The following is a 21,466-nucleotide window of genomic DNA, read 5'->3' on the forward strand; positions in this document are numbered from 1 at the left end:
TACGGTTAAGACAAATATGGCTGAAAAAGCACATCAAACAGGCTAATGATTTCAGGGAATGTATATGCCTAAATCACATATAAAAAATAATTAAACACACGGGAAAAAAAACAAGTAGATATTTAGGAGAATTAAAAAGAAATGCTATTTCCTTTAAAACTGTATATGTAAAACGTGATAGAAAAGGAAGAGCTCTGATTGCTCTGCTATTCCATTCCAGAATTAACAAGAGTATTGGTATGCCAATCATTGGATTAGTCCTACCTATCATTAAACGTAGATATATTAAAATGTCGATACCTCAACACTGTTTTATTCTATAAAGAAAAAATAATAATTCTCCATCGGTGGAACATACTGTATGTGAGTGTGTATGTATAGTTTCTCTAGGTAATGATGCCTATAAACCTTAGTGGCCCACTTGCAGAAAAGAGTAGCAGATGTCCGAGATGTGCCATCTCTCTGTCTCCTACTAGCTACATCCCTCCTATTTATTATATTTTAGTACATCAACCATTTATAATAAACAAGATATCCCAGATGGATAAAGCTCATAACATGGTGAAAGGATTGTTGATTAATTGCCAACGCGCTGTAATTATAATGAACAGGATTTTTTTGGTAATCCGGTTCCTGACTCATGGTATAAAGATTTTACAAACCCACGCAAGCTTTTTATAACATAGCTGCAAATATTATTCTGTACAATCTCTTATTGCTAAGTGACAAGTGATTGAATAAGATGTTCTGCTGACCTAATATATGAGGGTTACATAGTATGCCAAGTACTGCAATGCATGAGCGTGTGGAATAAAATTCCAAGCCAGAGTCACCAAACCCCGACTCTGATACACTGTGGGATTCCTGGACAGAAACAGGGACACATCTGGACGTGCAGATGGTGTGAACAACAACACCAATCAAGCTCTTCTTGACTGGGAGTTGTAGTCCATTTGTGACCAGAGCTCTGAAGAAACCTAGAGAACATTTCACATTATAGTCATAACAATTGTCATTGGCAAATGGGATGTAAATTTTTACCATTGCAACCAGGTTTTGTAGCCCAACTGGTGCTTTTGAGTAGCCTAGATAGGCATTCGATGTAGTCATGCGTAGTGAATGCTGCGTTGTCCAGGACACGTAAAATTTAGCATTTTGTGGACTAAAACATTTAAACCGCTGCCCTACAGTGTGTGCTGCAACTTTCCTACTGTGACCCAATGCTCTACTGTTCGAATGTCCATGTTGTTTAGCTGTGATGGACCACGAGTCCCAAGCATACAGTATTTTGCCACATATCTTTAGCCTGAGAGTCTACCGCTTTGCAAGGCATAGAAGAAGTTGCGGCATTAGTTCTTTGTTGCGTTTGTGGTTATTTGCTAAGTGAATGACATGTAAATCTTCTCTTTTCTTGAAAGTGAAAAAAATCACGTACTCTAAGTTTCAACAAACAAGCCAGCATTGCAGAAATCACGACCAGGATTTAGAAGATAAATTATACCCTGTAATGAAGTACAACTTAAGCACCTTTTGATACTTCTGGTTAAGGGCAGGCACCGGTTACATTTTTTAAAATGTTTTTGTGGTTCCTGAAATACGACTTTGTTGATGTGGGTAAAAGCAAGGCTCAGCAACATGTATCACTACCTCAGTCAAGGTCCTCGCAAGAACCACAAAACCACCAGGAAAATACCATGTGCCAGTCAAATAATCAAGCAAAAGATACACAAACAATAGATCCCTATAAATAATAGTATAATGGAACAAGAGGTAATTCTGACAACTGGTAATTTGGCATCACTTATTTTGGACTACAGCTTCCATAATGCTCAGCAGCTTATTTAACGTCATAGAAGCAAGGGTTCAGAAAAAGCTGGAGAACTGGACATTGCATCGATGATGGGATTCGTGTACCAGAAGAATTTATTCTTCCTGGTAAAATAGCTTCTTTCCCCCAATGCAATAAAATGCCCCTCTAGAGTTGCTTTGATGGTTTGAGAAGAGAGTGGCTTTCTGACATCTTATCAGATGTGAGGACAATCTGTTAGTACATGTCATAAATGTGGTATAAATCAGTGAATTTACAGAAAAGAACAAACTGGAAGATAGATATAGAGATTCACAGGAAACAACAAAACAATCTACACATCTTAACCACCTCTGGAGCCCAGGGGCCATTTAATGCATTAAAAAGCACTGCTAAGCCACCCTCCCACAGCCTGCAAAGCCATCTGACTGTCCCAGGGCCATGTTACACACTACAAAAGGAATGAGCTGCAGGCGGATCTAATAGTAACTCAGGTGAAGAGGTAGCAAGTACCCCAGGGGCATATAATGTATGATTAAAAAATATTTTATAACAGTTTTAACCCATTCAATACTGCTGGGGCATTATGCACTATTCGCTAAATCAAGTTCTCAAAGACCAAAGTATTGGGAAAGAAGGGTGACCAAAATGGTTATTTTTTAAGTTACATCGTGCCGGGCAGTATAGATTTTGGTGCAGCCCTACAGTATGCATTTTCTTTAAGCATCACTGGGTAAAAAAAGCTGTTGGTCAACCCTACTGGAGCCATTCTGAACTTGAAATTGCGCAACCCAAGGTCCCTGAGAAACTACGTATGCACGGAAGTGGGTAAATGATGCTTTAATCATTTCAGCTTCAGTAAAATACTGAGTTAATACATATCACCACCGTCTGTCCTTACAGGGAGTTTACCCAGAAGGAGAAAAAAATAAATAATAATAATAATAATAATTATGTTGTTAATGTTTTATACAGAAACACAGTTTTGTTGCCTGACCCCTTGTACACCTAATCTCTCTGTCCCTCTGGCTGAACCTTTCTTGACCGACTTTATTTACTTTGAGAAATGTCCAAGTTTTCCTTTGGCTATGCGACCGCAGTCGCATCGGGTGGATACAATTATCCTGATGTTACATGTAGGCCAATACCCCCTGCGGCATTTTCATACCAAAGATAAAGGTGACTTAGTTAATGTTTACATGCACAAGAATGTTCCTTTCTTTATCTGGTCTTCTCATCTTTACAGGAAATCTTACAGCCAAGTCAACTGAATTTAGAGTTTCTGCAATTGCCAGGGACAGGTTTAGGCAGCAGAACAGAAAACGAGAGAGGGTGCACGATAATATTTTAAAGGGACAGTATGATCACAATTATTTATCCTGGTTACCTTTAAATACCAGTATTACATGATAGCATTCAAATCACTATGTGTGTTAGATTGCATACAATTTTATGTGCCAATGGGCTCTGTCTACAAATTACATCTCCCCGCGTTGAATAATTACGAAAGATTCTTGCAATTAATCTAATCCTGGTTGGCAGGCAGTGTTTGTGCCTAGTTACACAGTTAATAGCCCAATACGGGATGCTTTGGTGTGGACAATACAGTCACCGCTCTTACCTTCCACTTTGACCTGGTTGGGAGAACAGGTTCTACATGGGATTATCCGGAACTCTTCCGCCTGATACATAGAATAATCCGTACTGGCTACAATAATAACGTCCCCAGGTCTCCAAGACTGAGCGTTGTCCGCCAAATTCAAAACTGTACTGTTCACGTTGGTATCTATAGTCACTGTCAGTCTTGGCTTCACTAAAACAAAAGAAAGTGCAACACTTTGAATTGTGTATCACGTGTTCTAAATTAAAAACATTGCACAATGGGCTGGAGTGAACAGCTCCCATCGATCTCCCGTTTCTTCCATACATTGCCACTTATCATATTTCAGTTAGTATTACAATTCTGGCCCCATGATTCTTAAGGGTAAAACCAAGAAGCTTATGGACACTGTGAAAAATATAATTCCCATATCAAGGTGGCTCAATCATAGCTTAATGCTGCAACAAGAGAAGCCACAGGTCTTTGTCTTACAGGGAACCATATGATCACTTTAAAGAATACCACTACCTCCAGACTCTGTGGTATAAATGATATCCGTAACAAATTCATTTTGAGAAAGAAAAATAGCATTTTTTTAAACATGTGGTAGCGATCAACTGGTCCAAAAAAGTGCATAGGAATGTTTTCCAAAAATAGATTGTAAGACTACACTTGGCTCTGCGATTCTGGTCAGCGGCACAGGGCATGTTCTATAGGAAGACTCACCCCACCCTGTTCTTACATAATGATATGTCTGGAAAAGCCAGAGTCTTTCTATGTTTGACAGTTTCCCAGTAGTAACATACAATACATTATACTATAATATCTACAGTAAACGATCAGAAGCCACACTGAACCCGACCGTGAAATAAAATCATGGGGGTTACACAATCTACTCAGGATCTGGATTTTCCCCATACAAATGGACCCAGACAGAACACGGGCAGGGCACGGGACATGGCTACATGTGGCTTCCCTGACCAGAGAAAGAAGAAACTGACTCTGAGACTCAGGGAAGCAGGGCTTCGCTTCGAGACCCCGGGTCAAGCGCAGATAATTCCCGGGTATAGCGACAGGAACAGCAGGACACCAACATATCTGTTTCATGTGGCATTCATTACAACAAAAAGTAGCAGATAATAATACTTAGCCTAACCTCACCAACTTATGGAGGCTTTAGGGTTAGCTCACTTTAAAAACAAAAAACTAAAAGCTGTCCTCCAAATCCAGTTAGATGGCACATATGACTGATTTATATATATTTTTATTTGTTCTTTTATGTTTTATGTAGGGTGTTTTTTTCCCCCCCAATACAATTTTTAGATGTAAATGGCACATGCTCTCCATGTTGAGCCAGGTAATATAATGCACTTTGACTTCTCACCACACATCTGCAAAAAGAACCCATCTTTCTCCAATTTATTAGGTGAGCAATGAAACACGTTCCTATTACATAAATAACACAGTTTTGTTCATTCACTAAAGCAAAGGTTTGCAGGCGAAGAAAAGTTTTGATGGACTTCACAATGCATTATGAGAGGACAGCCCTGGCATGTTTCTCCTCTAGCGGGTTGGAGCTGGCCTTGCATAATATGCAGTTCCATCAGTTAGGTGACCTTTAAGAAATCTCATTAATTTATGCATTATACAGAGCCAACATAGCTCTTTTGGCAGGAGAAGCTTGCAAAGATCCAGCTTTCATAACGCACAAGGAAGTCAGTGAGTCTGCAAACTTACTTTAAAATCTATGCTTCTGTAAATATATTATGGATAGTACATTAACCTTAAATCGGTAATTTACTTTAAGTTTAACATATAACATAAGGATGATGTCATCAAAGCAGTGCAAACGTACCCGTCTTTCCGCATAGGAATCGGACCTTGTAGTCAGGGCACGGAGAATGGACCTGATTGTTCTGCTGACACTCAAACCTATAATCATGACCGCCCTTGTACGTGACTTGTATGGGTATACTGGTTCCGTCGACTGTTGTTACCTGTACACATGAAAAGAAATTGATTTTTAGTCATTATCCAGAGATATAAGATACCTATGGTTCTAGGCTATTTCAGTCCTGACTATTTTTCTTTTTTGGTCAGTGAAGTTGCATACAATTAAAGCTATTTATGGGGGCTTTCCATATCACATCTCTCTCTGTATAATGAGAATGGATCAACCATTTAGGTACAGATAATTTCTTGAAGTAATTTTAGAGCATCATGGCAGGCGTACTCCTCAGCACCTGGAGTGTTGGGGGCTTGTAACACAGCCCACTGTACATATGGGTTCTTCTAAGGGGGCACTAATGACATCTGCTACAAATAACCTTTGTAACTGTTTATTTTCAGACACGCGCAAGTAGTTTGTTATCATGCCAAAGACTTATTTATGTGCAAAATTAAAGCCTTGTGTTAATTTGTGCTGTAAATTGCATAGGTGAGGCCATCAACACAGCTGGCGGAGGTCTCCCAGCATTTTGGTTTACTTTTCTAGGTGGCGAGACATGCTATGGCCATGTCCAGGCAACTTAGATCTGTTTTTTTTTTTATTAACTTAGCTGCTGAAAACCACCTATGGCCCAATGAAAATACAAGTAGTAACAAATTACGTGTCCTTGAATGTTAGAGAAAGCCACCGTTCCTTTTTAATAACATTTCCTAGACACATTTATTGAGTGATGAACTAACACAATATTTGAGTTGGGTGAAGAGATGATAGCTGGTTGGACACAGTTGTGCTAATGGCTTATCGGTTCAGATAATAATGGCTTTATTATACTATGATTCACCCAGTCATATCTCTCCTACCACTCACCACCCGGAGTGCAGGATTCCTGTGTATATTTACCTATTTTTATCTCTTAATTCTCCAGTATCTTTGATCCGTGAGTCACGGCATAGCATTTGTGGGAACACCAGCGTTAAATGTTCTGTGCTTTCACCCTTTTACAATGTGGCTTTTGTTTAATAACGTATTAAATAATCTGTGATTTGGGCTTCCCTGTTGTTAGACCAAACAGGATCTCCAAATCCTCTTGTCTGGCCTCATGTGAGCTGCTTTGATGGCAAGTAGCTGAATTTGCTACCTAGAGACATCTGAAGATACTCTCCCAACCATAGCGGTCTGCAGTACACTGTTGATAATGACACAGATACCTTGTCATTCCATAAGGGCTTAACACTCTATCTCTGGTGGCTTTTTGTACAGTGGAGCTGTCTGTCATGATACATGTAGTCTTATAGACAAATGAAATGCAAATTAGAAGCATGAAATACCTGGATATCAATAGGATTTGTGCACACCGTGCCAGGATTCGCTGCCCTCAGCTCAGACAACTTCTCCCAGTCTCTGGGTCTTGCTTTTTCATACTTGTCTAACCATTCAGTCCACTCCACATCTGCAATTAAAAAGTACCGGGCGCGTCACATAAAGGAAAAGCCAGCCCTTTAATTTAGAAAAGCATAAATGTACACGAATCATATATACTTATTGAAGCGGATGAACAACAAAACTTTCTGGTGACATATAATGATAATCTTGAAGCTACGACCAAGAAGTATTTAAGGAAACACTCCTACTTCCAACTACTGGGTATAAGAAAACACACATACGTGAAAAGGGCATACAGATCCTAAGGGTGCACCAGGTAGTTCAACTAATTTTAAAGGCTAGGCTGGATAGGGCACACACACCCCTATGCACATACGTTTATTTCATCATAGTACTACATCGCAGGAGTACGTCTCTTATACATTTACTGTGTCCCATAGCACGGTCTTCACTTTCAAGTTTATCTTTGGCAGAATATCTAGATTCTTCCTGGCCAAACCTCTACTAAGTGCTTCTTATATGAGGCTGAGTAGACTGCTTACGGTAATGTCAGCACTATAATTATACCATCTAGGGCTCAGTCTTTTTTTTTTACAGCGGTAGAGATAAGAGAAAGGAATCGGACCCATGGAGGAGACAGAGGATGCATTGTTCTATTATCGAAAGTAACAAGTGGCATTTTAAGGAATACATGGTAGCAGTAATACGGTAAACGTTATGGTCAGGACAGTACATTGCTGTAGTGTTCCAGCCAAGGCCAAAACCAGAGACCACAAATGGCCAAGATCAGCAAATTAAATAAGAAAGTAAAAGAAAGTTCTGTCCCGGACAACTAGAAGCTCAAACATACAACTGCAGCCTCTACAGAGTGAAGCGCATGACTGCTCGGAATAGCCGCCGGTTCCTGAATAAATGAACCGTGTGTTCAAAATATGGCGGCTTTCACAAAAAAATAAATATGTAATGAACTAATTGGGTATGAAATAGACAAACATAGGAACATTCTAAACACGTGTTGATTTCAGAGTCGTCTAAATCAACGGAACAAAAATGTATAAAAATGAATTAGAATAATAAATAATAATTAGAAAATGCATGTGCTAAATAATGTGTGCATGCGCTTGCAGGGGGAGATGTTTTTGCTGGGGTGGGGGATATAACCGTGTATTTGAACATATGCCTTTAAGACTTACCCTGGACCCATTCACTGGTTGAAGAGACGTTGAATTGTTCACCATTCTCAGCTTGGAAAAGTTTGTGTACTTTAGCCGCTGCGGACCCTCTGCTTCCTGTTAAACATATAAATAGCTCAGGAAACCATTTAAATATATCAGCTGCAGCAGGTAACTGCAAAACCCCTACCAATCCCACGGGGAAAACGAAGGAAAATGCCCCGACGTAAATCCAGACTAAAAGCAACATTTATCTGTGCTGTGCAATTAAGACTATTTATGTAGAAAGAGCTATGTACAGATCGCTGGAATAAATCAGTGCCAGGACTGGCAATAAAAATCCACCAAACAGATGTCAGATTGCACCTCCCATCATGCCCAGTACTTCTTTTGATTAACAGTGATGGGTGTTGTACTAGATTACAGAAATTGTGCATGTTCTTCAAACCCAATCTATTTTATTTGAAACCGCTGGGCAATTTTTTTTTTTAAAAAAGATCCCTTTAAGATAAACTGAGGCCGGCAGACAGGTACATTCTATTGCTCTTTTGGTGATTTTCTTTGCCGTTTCAATTATGCAACATCCAGAGTTGCAAATGACCATCACCAGGTAGAGGTGCCATGGCTTGTCAGGTTGTGAGCTAAAAAAAAAAAGATGGGAACTGCTGCTGTCATAACAGCTTTCAGTATAACTAAATTCATATATTTAAACTGTCTGTAGATTTTGCCAGTGCAGACTCCTTTGTAGCCGCCTTGGGCCCGACCTAGGGCATAGCCCCCAGGCCCCAGCCCCCCCTCCATGGTCAGCCTCTTAAGCACAATAAAAGACGCTGTGCGCCTTCAGGAAACAGAGCGCCGGGATATGGCTTCACATGCTGGCGTGCCTTGTCATAGTCTATGGTAGTCTATCGGAGCCTCCTTGGAGTACATAGGCCGGTCAGAGAGACCGGCAGATTCTGCATCTGGACACCAGGGGGGCTTGATTGCCCGAGAGGGTGATCTGCCCCCTGGTCATGTATGAGGGGAACTGTAGGCCCTCTAGAGCTGCCGCCCAAGGCCTAGTCAGCCAGGATACATCACTGGATATTTCGTTTACAAATTCACCCCATGGAAACTGAAATCGGTGGCATTCTGTGGCAGAGCCAGCGTTATCTGATCAAATTCTCTCTCTTCTCCTCAGCCTTCTTTACAAAGGCTACCTGAACCAACCAACAATAATCAGTAACTTTATGGGGCAGAGATAAGAGGACTAACTATACCCTACTGGGAAAATTTCTAGCCCTAGGATCTACACATTAGGGAGGTTTCTAATATGCATATAAACACCATTTCCCAAGGTATACTCTTTCAGAATCATGTTTTATGCTCTTTCTGCACATGTTTAAAAGTAGCTTCACAAAATGACTTTTAACAACTTGATTTTATTTACTTTTTATATGTTTATAAATTAAAAATATTATATATAGTGTCAATGTAAACCTGCTTGGATAACCTTTGGAACAAAGAGTAAATAGCCCTAAAAATACCACGTTAAACAAATTCACGTTCAATAATCGTGGTTTCCCACAGTTGTCAACACTTTTGCTTTCAGATGATGGATTGAGTTAAATCAATTACATTTTTGATCAATGGCTCTTTTGTGATTAGATTGCTCGGGGCCACATAAACACAAGGCATATCTCATGGTTTATCTATGATATTGTAAGCAATTTTCTTATATCATCTGTTTCACAGGACCAAATGTTTTACATACCCTAAACAGTGTCATTTTTATCATATTCAACTCTGATTCCCCTATAAATAATATAATCTGTGTTTACCCCACAGATTATATTATTTATTTTAAGGCAATTATAGCTTTTGTTTAAAACCTGCAAAAACACAATATTTATTAGCACTGAGATGTACAAGACTGGGCAACATTGAAAATACTACATTTTGGGCATTTTAGCATTGAATTTCTTTTAAAAAAAGTGCCATATTCTGGCCCCAGGGGCAAAAGGGCCCCCTGTAGCATGTTCAACTGCTCACTAACATTGGCACAGCCTCCATACTTCATTTCTGCCGGATGCTGCATGTTCTTAAAAGATGGAGAACCAGGATACGACATTGTATCCCAACGCCTGGCAGTAAGGGCAGTGGCATGAAGTGGCAGCTGGTTGTGGTGCCCTGGGTTAGGTCGTGGTGCCCTGGGTAAATTTGTCACTGAATGGAGGGACGGATAGATAGACTATGCATGATAAGAGCAAATATAAATAACTTTTAGGTTTTCGTGCATTTTAAATAAACTAACTGAATGAGCATAAGATTCTCTTTAGGACATTGGATCACATATTTAGACTTATTTTCACTCAAAATGACTGTGCTGTACCTTGGTATTCCACGTGGTCTTCCACAGAGCTGGATGGGTCTCCTTTCACTGAGATAAAACTCCAAGGGTGGCTGGAACCAACAGTACAACATATTCTTTATAACCAGGAATGAGATCTTTAGCATACTGAGGCTTTATAGCTTTGAGGACTGAGGCAGCATTTGTAACACCAACAGAAAGACAGCCTTGTTTTCCGCACCGTGATGTACACATCTTTACAAGTGTCACTCACATGCAGCGAATCTTATTTGCTGCCAGGAAGCGTTAGTAGTTCTCAGGGCACCACAGACTTTAATAGTCAGGTGTCCGCAACTCCATAAAAATGTGGAAACCCCACAAAATGTCATGTGCTGAGAGCTTTTTGCTGCAATCTAAATCTAATGCCAGGGGGGGTCAGAATCATTACGGTGGGAAGGTTACAAAGCACTGGGATCATTGGACTTGAAGCTACATGTATGGTACTAAAAGCTACAAAAAGCAGCTACTATGGCAGCCATACCCACTCAGGATTTTCTGCTGGTGGGGGGTTAAATCAGGTATGAAAAGGCCAAGCTAAATAGAACAAGCGAGCAGGCTTTTAAATCCCACTGATAAAAATGATGGCATTAGTAAAAGGTACATACAGGTGGGAAAATACATACCGGAAGCCAAGATGCAAGAAATGTTTACTGCCCAGCCTGGTCATTGCTTTCCGTGCTGAATCGTCCAGATATCGTGATCCCTCGTCATTCACAGCCACTGATAAGATAGTGCCATCTGGGACCGACCTTAGGTATTGAGACAGACGGGTGCTCTCATCTTTGGATTTGTATGTATCAAACCTGAGGGAGGAATAATACAAATGCTTTATACATGATAATTTTGCAACATGCTTGCCACAATAGTCACATTCAGTGCCACACGTTAGATTTCATATCTATAAAAGAAAAAGATACCAGCATTACATGTACCCCGCATAAGATGTGCAATACAGAAACCCCCCAAATTCATTTTGTTACACAACAGGCACACAAACATAACATCTGATGACAGATTTGAAAATCTGCTATTGCTTTCATGAGAAATAGTTTGACAGTTTTATAGAAACAGCTAGAAGATAATGTTTGCCTGCCAAATGGATTGCGGATACCATATGGGCACTATTTTCTAATTTAACATACATTTATACAGTAAACATACATACACCGGTCAACCATAACATTATGACCACCTGCCTAATATTGTCTATGTCCCCCTTTTGCCGCCCAAACAGCCGATTTTTTCCTCACACTTCTGACACTCAAAAGGTACCATGTTTTCTACTAAAATACACACATACATATATATGTTATATATATATATATGTTATATATATATATATATATATATATATATATATATATATATGTTATATTTTTCATGTAAACCGAAAAACATGAACAGCAATAAGCAATTTAATAGGACACCCCACTATCACAGACTTACCTATCTGAATGAATCACCTCTCCGGTCTTTGGGTCAATAGCATGGACAATGATGCCACGATGTCCCCAGCTCTTTTCGAAGAAGTACCCACCCTCACTCATGCCACCGGGGTGAAGGGTTTTGTTGAGAAACGTCCAGGACATCTTCTTTTCTCCATGAATCTCAAGGGTTCCTCCTTTTCCAACCCCAATATATTTATGGCCAAAATAATCATGAGGTTGTTCAGCATCATCTGACCTACAGAGAGCAGGGCACACAATTAACATCTTGGGACAATGGGTGGATATCACAAGCATCTCGCTTTATTGAATTGATTGGATTGCATAAGAATATAAAGGTTGACATTTCACAATTCTCCTTAGATCCATTCATTCTAAAATAAAATGCAGGCCGTGATTCCATGTTTCCATTTGATGATTCTGTTATGTCATTTACCTTCCATACAGGACGATAGTAAGATTTCCTCTAAACAGACAGTCTTCACTCCCAATGTGCAGCTCGCCCCCATTCTCTATTAGAATATGTCTTGTGCGAAGAGTGATGGGTTTATTACTGGGTTGGATGACCAGTTTAGCTGTAATAGAAAATTGACTCTGGTTACAACAAGACTAACTACATCTTGACCATGGATTATCAAGCAGGATCAGATCTTTTGCACAATTACTCTTCTATCCCTGATTTATTGATGGAGTAAAGAATTTTATCTATGTTTAATTGTATTCAGTCTAATAGGGGTCACATGGTTCTCCTTGTTACAAGAGGGCCTACTGGTTGCCCCAAAGTTGGGACTGGATGTTAAAATAAATAGCTTTTCAGCAAGTAGTAACTAATTAAAATGTAACATTTTGTATTTACATTATTTAAAAAAAAAAAAAAAAAGATTAAAATGTATTGTAATAAGCCTTTGGGGAAAATATTAGTTCCATTTCCATAAAGCTTTTCTGTAAAACTTATTTTTTTTCTCTTCTGATTTATTTGAACATTCCTAGACAATGAAAAAATACTTTCCCAGTAAACATTGAATAGCTGGAAAGGTTACTTTTAATTGTTGTTTACTTCATATACGATGATACAGAACATTTAAATATACACTCAATTGCAATACATATACACAATAGTTAACAGAAAAAAATACAATTATTACTATCTGGTAATTATGGAAATGTTTAAAATTAAGAGCCGGCAAACATTTTGAAGCACTTAAAGCTATAGCCGCACATATGGATGCAGTCACAAGTGAATGGCCATGTTTATCAAATTGAGAAACTAGTAGTTTTTCAAGGGAACCATTTGGGTTTTCAGAATGTTTTTCCCATTTATAAAGCATTGACTTAATGATCTGTCTCACCTCCATTGGTGATGTGCATGGAATATACTGTAGCAGAGGATGTGAGAAGGAGCTTTCTGCTTCCATCAATGGTCACACGGTTGGCTTCATTGTGCCCAGGATTCCAAGGCTCTAGCTGTGGGTCTTCACGAGGGCAAAATCCTAATATGAAAAATGTGAAGTCAGTGACTTCTTTTAGATGTCTCCTGAACGATTATGTCAACTTCTGATTTATCAATCAATAGTAGGCATAGAGAACCTTTAATTCCAACTGGGGAAGGAAAGTATCCCTCAAAACTGAGAACCTTTAATTAGAAAAAAATCTAAAGAATGCATTCTGCATGACAAGAGAGATTTTAATATATAACATACATTTACCCATAACTGTCCATATTTAAAAATCCATGAAATGCAGTTGAAATTAAAACCAAACAAAAATAGGACATTTTCCATAAATTCAGCTTTTGGTATTTTCGCAACACACTTCATGAAGTAAATGTAAGTATGTATTGGTCATTGTCCTGAACTGAGAAAAAACTGGCAATGAATATGTCCAAGGAAAATAAATTGTAGGGATATGTAACCAAGTCCAATAAATATGTAGCACCTAATACAGTCCTACTGGTAGGAATTTAATTTCCACAGAAGGAAAACTCACTAACAATTTCCAAATACCATTTATTTTTAGACAATTTTGAAGAGTGGAGATTGTTCTATTTACAGAGATCTAACAATGAATAAAAAGGAATTATTTCTGACCCATTTCTGAAGGTTTGTACCACATTCACAACATCACATATAAAGCTTGCTGTAGATGGGGGGGGGTCTCATTAATGATATGTTAATAATTTTATACTCAGAACCAAGAGGTGAGCAATACAATGTGGTTTATTTACCAAAGGGAGAGTAGTTGGGAGAGTGGTTTCAACTCTCCCAACTACCTATTAATTATGGGTTGGTTTCTCCAGCATGGACGGAGACTTTGGAGAAATATTACTTATTTAACCATACATTATACAGGGCCAGCCTAACCCTTCCCGCAGCATAAATAAAGAGTGGAAAGAGTAAACTCTCCTGTCAACAAGCCCTTAAGTGAATAAATCCCATTGCTGCTCGCCTTCTTAAATGGCTGAAACGATAAATGCCTTCTAAAGTTTTAAATGGCAGCTTTTCTGTATAAATAGCTCGATACACAAAGTAAATATGCCCGAAAAAACACATTGGATAATGATATAGATCCAGCTCTGGTTCGCTCATGTGTGTGGCTTGCTAAATTATATTTTGATGTGGACACAGGGGTTTGGCATATATTTTTGATCAAAACCCCCATGCAATGAAGTCAAGCCCCATTATTCCACACCCAGCATACTCATGTAGGGATTCCGCAGGTCCATGAAACATTTAATATCTCACTGGCAAATCACCCGTCTGAGTTGGGCTGTATTATAACCTCGAAGGCTATACACTCACCTGTGTGGCCAGGTGCAACAAGGACTGCGCCCAACGTTACGATCAGGGCAAGCAACACACTGCCTGAGTTCATGGCTCTGGTGAAGTACCCAGCAAATTCCAGGTCCCTGAGAATGAAACAAAACACAATAGATCAATTCATCAAAATGTGACAAGTACTGGAATTATCCCACATGTACAGTATTTAACTGTAGTCAGGATTCTGTGGTCCTGAGAAGCACCCAATTTGCTTTCTTACTGTGATTACGAAAATGTCAGCCATATAAAAGGTGCCAGGTAGAGTTTGCTGCCAAGCAAACTTCATCTAACTCCTCCGCCTACAACTCATCGTATCCAGATGTGCGGGCACCAAGCAAGGCATCGCTCAGGGCCCCCATTACACAGCCCGTGGGTAATGGAGAAGGTCAGACGGCTGTCAGTGTCCGCACCCTGGCAGAATGGAGGTGCCAAGCTTCAGCCAATTTAACGTTGTACCAGGCATGTACATAATACGCTGCAATAATCTAAAACCCATTTTGGAACCAGGTTAAAAATCTGATGAACCTTCATTTTCCCCCCTTTAGCTACCCCACCTGTAGCCCACATGCCTGCATATGTTATTTAAGTAAAGAACATTATTGATTTTTCATATTTAACCTGTTTTCCCCTCAACTGGAAAACCATTTGTTAACTTTACATTTTTGGACTTTTTTGTTATCAATCATGATATTTCACTTTATTTTTTAACCAAATAACCCTGTAACCCATGTGAAATAAAATGATTTTTGTCACCTAGTAATATTTTCCTCTGCATTTTAAATCCATCACTCAATCTTTTACCTGTCCAATATAAATGGATTCATATCACAGACTATATAGCACCGGGTTAGCTTGCACAGCATATTGCCAGCGTCCTGCTGAAGCATTTACTAACCGAATCTAGAAATTCCCCACTGGGTGTTTTATCCAGTTCGTCTTGGAAAGACGCCTAGAAGCAACCCCTGGATGTATATTTGGATTCCTGGCAAGAACGTTGCAGTCAAATTGCTTCCAGCTGCAAATCCTAGCCAAGGGAGCTGGTGCCTGCGGTCCATGAGAGATTCAGATGGGAGCACGGAATACAAGATAGATATAAAAGACAGGTTCATATGGGCTAATGCCTCAAATGCGCCAATTAACCCTTTCGGTGGGAGAAAAAAATAGCTGTTCAGATCTGACAATGAACTGATACAAACTGATTCTCCTCCAAAATCACAAGAATTTTAGAGAGTTGCTAAAAATGTTTAGGATTAAAAAAACAAAAAACGATTTCTATCAGCTTTACATTCCAAGGGACAGGTGTTAGGCGAGGCACACTGCATTTTGGTCCCTTAGGCAAGAAAATGCTTAAAGGGGCATTTATTTTATACATTTGGAGAAACGGAAATCAGTTCAAGAGTATATAGACAAGTCAACTATATATCCGTGTCTAATGCCTATTAAACTCTGTTAGACCTACCTATCGTTGTACAGATATATGTAATCTATGCACATAGACCAGTCTAAGGGAACATGTGACTTTTCAGCATTTGGTGAACAACTCCTATGATCCTCTACCACCTGTAGTATTTTGATGGGTTACGATTCTCTGCTGTAGATCATCAAAGCCTACAACTGAGAGAGATCATGGATGGGTGCATTAAGGGATGGGTTACAAAAGATTGCCCACCAAAAGACACAAGAAGCATTGCCAGTTCCAGTGGGCTATATTTATAAAGAATAGTTCTGGTGCGTGGCCCTACAGCTGAGCAGTCAGCAAGAACATCCATCAAGAACATCCATCTGGTTTCCTTGGTGATTGCTCCAAATTTAAAGATTTGTCTTAGAACTGCTCTTATGAAATATAATATATTGTTTAATGTAAGACTGGATGATTTGGCAGCATTCCCACTTTCCATAGGCCACTGATACTATGCGATGTCTTTTGAGAGATCTGAACATTATGTTTCTAAATGAATACCGAATTCCTGGACAATTAACTAGAAGCTTGCACAGCAGTCCAACAATGTATTCCATAATCTTGATATATATCTAAAAGTGACGTGGGGTGAGCACATCTATTTTCCATTAGAATGCCAATGTTGTAGAGTGTTGTGTTCAAGATCAACCTAAAAATATAGGTAAAAAACGATTTATTGCTATGATTAACAATCTATTATTTTTTGCACAGGTTTTGGAATTTGCAGAAAGTGATTTAAACCCACTAAAACCATCAGGTGTTATGAATGTGTCTTTAATCCTTAATCCAATTGCCATCCAAAAATAAGAAACAAATCCTGCTCAGGTGAACAGCTCAGTGGAAGTTAAAAACATTAATGACAACACGTATCTGAACCATCAATTTTCCTTTCTTCACATCTGTATCATTGCTTAAAAGCGAGAATCTGAGATCTGGAACTGGCGGGGTCCAGCAAACAGAAGGAATGTATTGAGATAAACAACTCTCTTACTTTTTGTATACAAAGAGCAGACAAGTGAGAGAATCCACTGATGATCATCATACCTGAGCAGTGGGAGAGTGATGACTTGCATGGATATCCAACCCATCTGGATTATCTGGCCCATGCCAGGCTTGGGTTCCATGGCTCTGGATAAGGTTATCTCACTGAGCTGCTAAATCTCAAGTGCTCCTTGTCTCGTCAGCACCTCATTTCTCTTAGATTCCAGTGCTCTAAATGGTGTTCAGCCCAGTTCCCGTCTGTTGTGCTCCTCTTGCAGATCTACTGCAAGAACTGCTTAACGCCAGGTTTAGTGTAAGCTCTGGAGACATCTATGTCTGTAATTAGTGTCACGTCTATCATATACAGTAACTCCTCCTGTCACCTCCTCCCATGTCCTCCCTCACTCTCTGCATGACTCCATAGGTGATATCTTGCCATTTAATCTTCCAACACCAGGATGCCAGTGAGGACGGCAACACCGCGGTATGTTCATCTCTGTCATGATGAGCGAATACCTCAAATATGTAGATGAGCCACAGGATGAAACACGATATCAAGTGCATGTAAAGCTGAGTAGTTATTAGATTTGGCAAAATCTGCATGAACATGTACGAAACAGCTCAGTATGAGATAATCTCGGTAAAGAATGTGACAGCCATTAAAAATCAAAATATGAAAGCAGGAAAACAGGCTGTTTTTGCTTCTACAGTTCAAAATGGAAAGAGCCTGGGGGCCAAGCACGAAACCTCTGAGACCAAGTGGTCAAGAAAATAGGTGTCTGTCAAGACTCTATGGTAGAGAAGATATTTTATGAGAAAGTGACTGCCTGGGGAGTCATATGTTCTAAACAGGGCAAATAATATCTTACCAGCTATTACTGCTGCCACCTTCAGATAGCTACATTTCTTTGTATGGAAGAGTATTAGTTGAGGTATAACCCAATAAAAAAGAGGGCATATGATTGTTCTTTTCCTCCTCTGTTACTTCATATCCATTTACAAAGCCAGAGACAGAATCTTGTGGATCGTGACCTTACACTCAACACTTTTTACACCAACACAATGTGTTCAATTTCTTCAAGATGATTACACGAAGCTGGCATCTGCTCAGGGACCTCTGAAACATTGTGCTCAATCTTACCTTCCACCAAAAAGATGGAACTCACAGCTATCCAAATGAGATTGTCCATACAAAGGGAGGCGATAGGGGTAGATATTTCACATGTTCAGCGTGCAGGTTACATCACAACAATTTAAGTATTGATTTCTTACCTGTTCTTCTGAAACGAGGTTCACTCACCATACCGTATCAAGAAAAGATTTTGACCCAGAAAGCAACTGTATGTGCACAAGACTCTACGGTATGTTCCCCATTTTATCAATTCATTGGCCACCATAAACAAGTGCAGGTTTTACAGACTTGGCTCTAGAAAACTCACCAGATCTTGTATTGTCAAATGCATCAGGCTTACAGAAAGGAAAAACATTTATTAACTGCAAAACATACACAAAAAGAGCATAAAAACATGGGATCATATTCTGTCTTTGGGACAAGGCCTATCATAAATACTTTTCCATGGCTCAGTAAAAAGGGGCGTTCTTTTGTTGCCTGTGGGGACAGATAGCTGTGAAGACGAACGTATTAAAGACACTTTTGTAGTCTTGTGGCTCCTAAAGTTTTGGAGCTGGGCATCTGTATTCCGTAAGCATCAATGGAAGGTAAAGGTGAATAGATGCAGCTCGTTTCTCTGCGCCGTTATTAACTATTTTAATCCAGGATGGACTGGAAAGTCCCTTGTACCCGGCCATAGCAAAACTTCCTAAAAAGCAAACACATAAAGTAAAAGTTACCTATAATAGATACCAATATTATAGTGGCACAGCACCAAACGCCCGGGGCCCCTGTGCAAACTAAATTGAGGGGCCACATTGTAGAATATGCCAGATGCATGTATTTGGCACGCATATAGCTATATTATGTAAGATAGATACTTTGCACTCAGTATGAAAATAAAGGTAAGTGGATGAATATCTAGCTCATACTCAATGTAATCAATGAGTATAGAACCGGTGTGAAGCAGTGACCTCATAATCGAACCCCCCTGTAGATACATGGCCTAGTGAGCCCCCTGAATATATGGGGCAGGTATTGTATTACTGGATTATTAGCAATGTTTACTATAAAGAAAAAACACACCACAGTCATTATGAAACAACCCCAGAGTCGTTCTAATGATGGCCCACAGATACGCTAAAAATCCCTTTATTTATTTATTTATTTATTTCTACTTTGATAGAACATTAAAACGTGTTGCATGTGTAACAGAGAGAATTCGTCAATGGCCACTATGGGCTGCTAATGAACAGATTTGGAAGTTAATCATGCGACATGTTTAAAAACAATAATGATACAGTTTTGTTTAATGGGGGACAGGGTAACATTACTAAAAGAATGTAGATGGTGCCACTTAAAAGTTAAAGCAATGATTATCTGTGAAAATGAATTACCTTTTCTGAGAAATGCAACAGGTTTGGCTGAGCCAAGTTTTGTGAAAACCGACATTTCAGGCGCTTCCATGATATCTCTGGAGCAAATCAGAACCACGGACCTAGACAACCATTATGAAAAGTGTTTAAAGTACATATACTATATGTATGTTATTATATATATATACATACATATATAAATACATACACACTCTCTACCTATCTACCTATCTATCACTGAGGGTATCTAGCCGGAGAAATCCATTGCAAGAAGTTTAGAAACACTGATCCAGCCATAATTATTTTCGTACCTCTGTTTCATTGATGTTTGGATGTAGCTGATTAGGGCTTTTGTAGTCCTTGGATCGCTAACCATGTCAAAATGCCTCTTGCTTACTATTGCCCCTGAGCAGGCATCTAGCACCAAGAAGAAAAGACCTCTTCTCTTAAAAAGGATTATTTCTTCATCAACCTGCAACAGACAGAGTCAAGAAGACAGAATATATATATAGCTTTATTCTTGTTTCTCTATAGTTTATAATAATAAAAATAGAATAATCCAGGTAAATTTTGGTAAATAAATAACAGTATTTGTTGCTTGTGTTAGCTAATTAAATATGTCAATTAGCTTTAATGTCTGGGACACAGACCAGGGACTTCTTGTTTATCTGTGATGGAGTCTTCTGCTTTGAATCAGGGATTGCAGACGTGTCTTAAATAAACAACAGTGGGATACACAGCAGATAACGTAAACTAACAAACAGCTTTAATGTGCATTAATACAGAGAAAAACAAAACAATTAACAAACATTTACGTTTTATATATATATACCCAGTTTATTAGAAGGAGGAAATGATAAGCACATTCTTAGCACGCTGGATAAATTGTAAGATCGTTTGAGCAGGGCCCTCCTCATCTTTTGTTTCTGTAAATCTCATTCTTATGTTATGTACTACTTGTTATGTCCTGTCTACCCATTGTACAGCACTACGGAATATGATGGCACTATATAGCACAATAAATATTAATAGAATATTAAAATGTGAATTAGTTGCGGATTCCCAGATTGATATAACCCCTTTTCATTTTTGTAAGTGTTATGGTTAAAGTACAAACCTAATTGGAAATGGCATGCTAGATATGGCATTATTTTTTTAACTGGATGACAAATCCCATGATCCTCAGCTGAGAACAGGAAAAGTGCAAAGTCTCTTTGCCCCTAGTGTGCCAAAAAAGATGTTGCGTAGAGTGCGGTGGTATGGTCCAGGTCTAGGAGCAGGCATTACCTTAATAAAAGCAGACTGCAGCCCATTTAAAGTATCAGCCCTGCGGAGGGACTGCACCTGTATCCTGGTGTATTTGATTGATGGGTTACTGGTTATAGCTATCTGAAAGGAAATACCAGAAAGAACAACATCATGAAATGACCAATATGCAGCAGTTACCAAATGATTAGTTTAGAGGGGTATTTAACCCTTTGAGGTGTATTGCCCTGTGAGGGCAGAACTGGTGAGCAAGGTATGGCAACCCAAAGAGATATTTCCCCTTAAACATTCAAAAGTACAATAATACCATTATATATATCTAGATTGGCATAATTTAGAAAGAGCATAAAACTATATTTATGAAGAAATATTGAAGCGGTTCTGGAGCAGAGTGGTATATTTAAATCAATCAATAAAAACAAAAATGGCCTCAATTGCACACAAATATTGCTAGCAAGTATTTAATCAGTGTGTCGCTTATACAGAATATAAAAGCTACAATACGCTAACAGAATAAAATTCAGTAGACTTGTTACTAGTACATTTTGTTGAGATATATATTTCTTAAAAACTGAAATAACATAACTAAACCAAACATTAGGGAAAGCTATTCACCAACCTATGAGTGACTACTAGGTGTCTAAAATGTGACATAGGTTGTGATATGTCCTAAACGTCTGAACACATACATTTCAGCTTCTTAAAAGGATTTT

The 21,466-nt window shown here is 39.0% G+C and overlaps 2 protein-coding genes across 2 annotated transcripts in view; both read right to left on the minus strand.

Annotated features, from left to right (window-relative positions):
* Window positions 1-14,919, minus strand: part of LOC149299985 (cell migration-inducing and hyaluronan-binding protein-like) — a 33,296-nt gene extending 18,377 nt beyond the window's left edge. Inside the window, exons 1-11 of the mRNA XM_089485490.1 lie at window positions 14,864-14,919; window positions 14,543-14,649; window positions 13,094-13,234; window positions 12,181-12,319; window positions 11,746-11,982; window positions 10,923-11,102; window positions 10,282-10,352; window positions 7,932-8,027; window positions 6,684-6,805; window positions 5,263-5,404; window positions 3,429-3,620 (exon numbers count right to left, since the gene is read on the minus strand). Of these exons, the coding sequence (XP_089341616.1) occupies window positions 3,429-3,620; window positions 5,263-5,404; window positions 6,684-6,805; window positions 7,932-8,027; window positions 10,282-10,352; window positions 10,923-11,102; window positions 11,746-11,982; window positions 12,181-12,319; window positions 13,094-13,234; window positions 14,543-14,649; window positions 14,864-14,919 (1,483 nt within the window). The remainder of the gene's footprint in view (window positions 1-3,428; window positions 3,621-5,262; window positions 5,405-6,683; window positions 6,806-7,931; window positions 8,028-10,281; window positions 10,353-10,922; window positions 11,103-11,745; window positions 11,983-12,180; window positions 12,320-13,093; window positions 13,235-14,542; window positions 14,650-14,863) is intronic.
* Window positions 14,920-18,768: 3,849 nt separating this feature from the next.
* LOC149299986 (cell surface hyaluronidase CEMIP2-like) overlaps window positions 18,769-21,466 on the minus strand; it is a 40,632-nt gene continuing 37,934 nt past the window's right edge. The window contains exons 21-23 of the mRNA XM_089485491.1: window positions 20,775-20,876; window positions 19,799-19,959; window positions 18,769-18,820 (exon numbers count right to left, since the gene is read on the minus strand). Of these exons, the coding sequence (XP_089341617.1) occupies window positions 18,769-18,820; window positions 19,799-19,959; window positions 20,775-20,876 (315 nt within the window). The remainder of the gene's footprint in view (window positions 18,821-19,798; window positions 19,960-20,774; window positions 20,877-21,466) is intronic.

This window comes from Sceloporus occidentalis, unplaced genomic scaffold (assembly GCF_023333645.1).
Source record: "Sceloporus occidentalis isolate IW3139 unplaced genomic scaffold, rSceOcc1.0.p SCAF_26, whole genome shotgun sequence".
NCBI classification, from domain to species: Eukaryota; Metazoa; Chordata; class Lepidosauria; order Squamata; family Phrynosomatidae; genus Sceloporus; species Sceloporus occidentalis.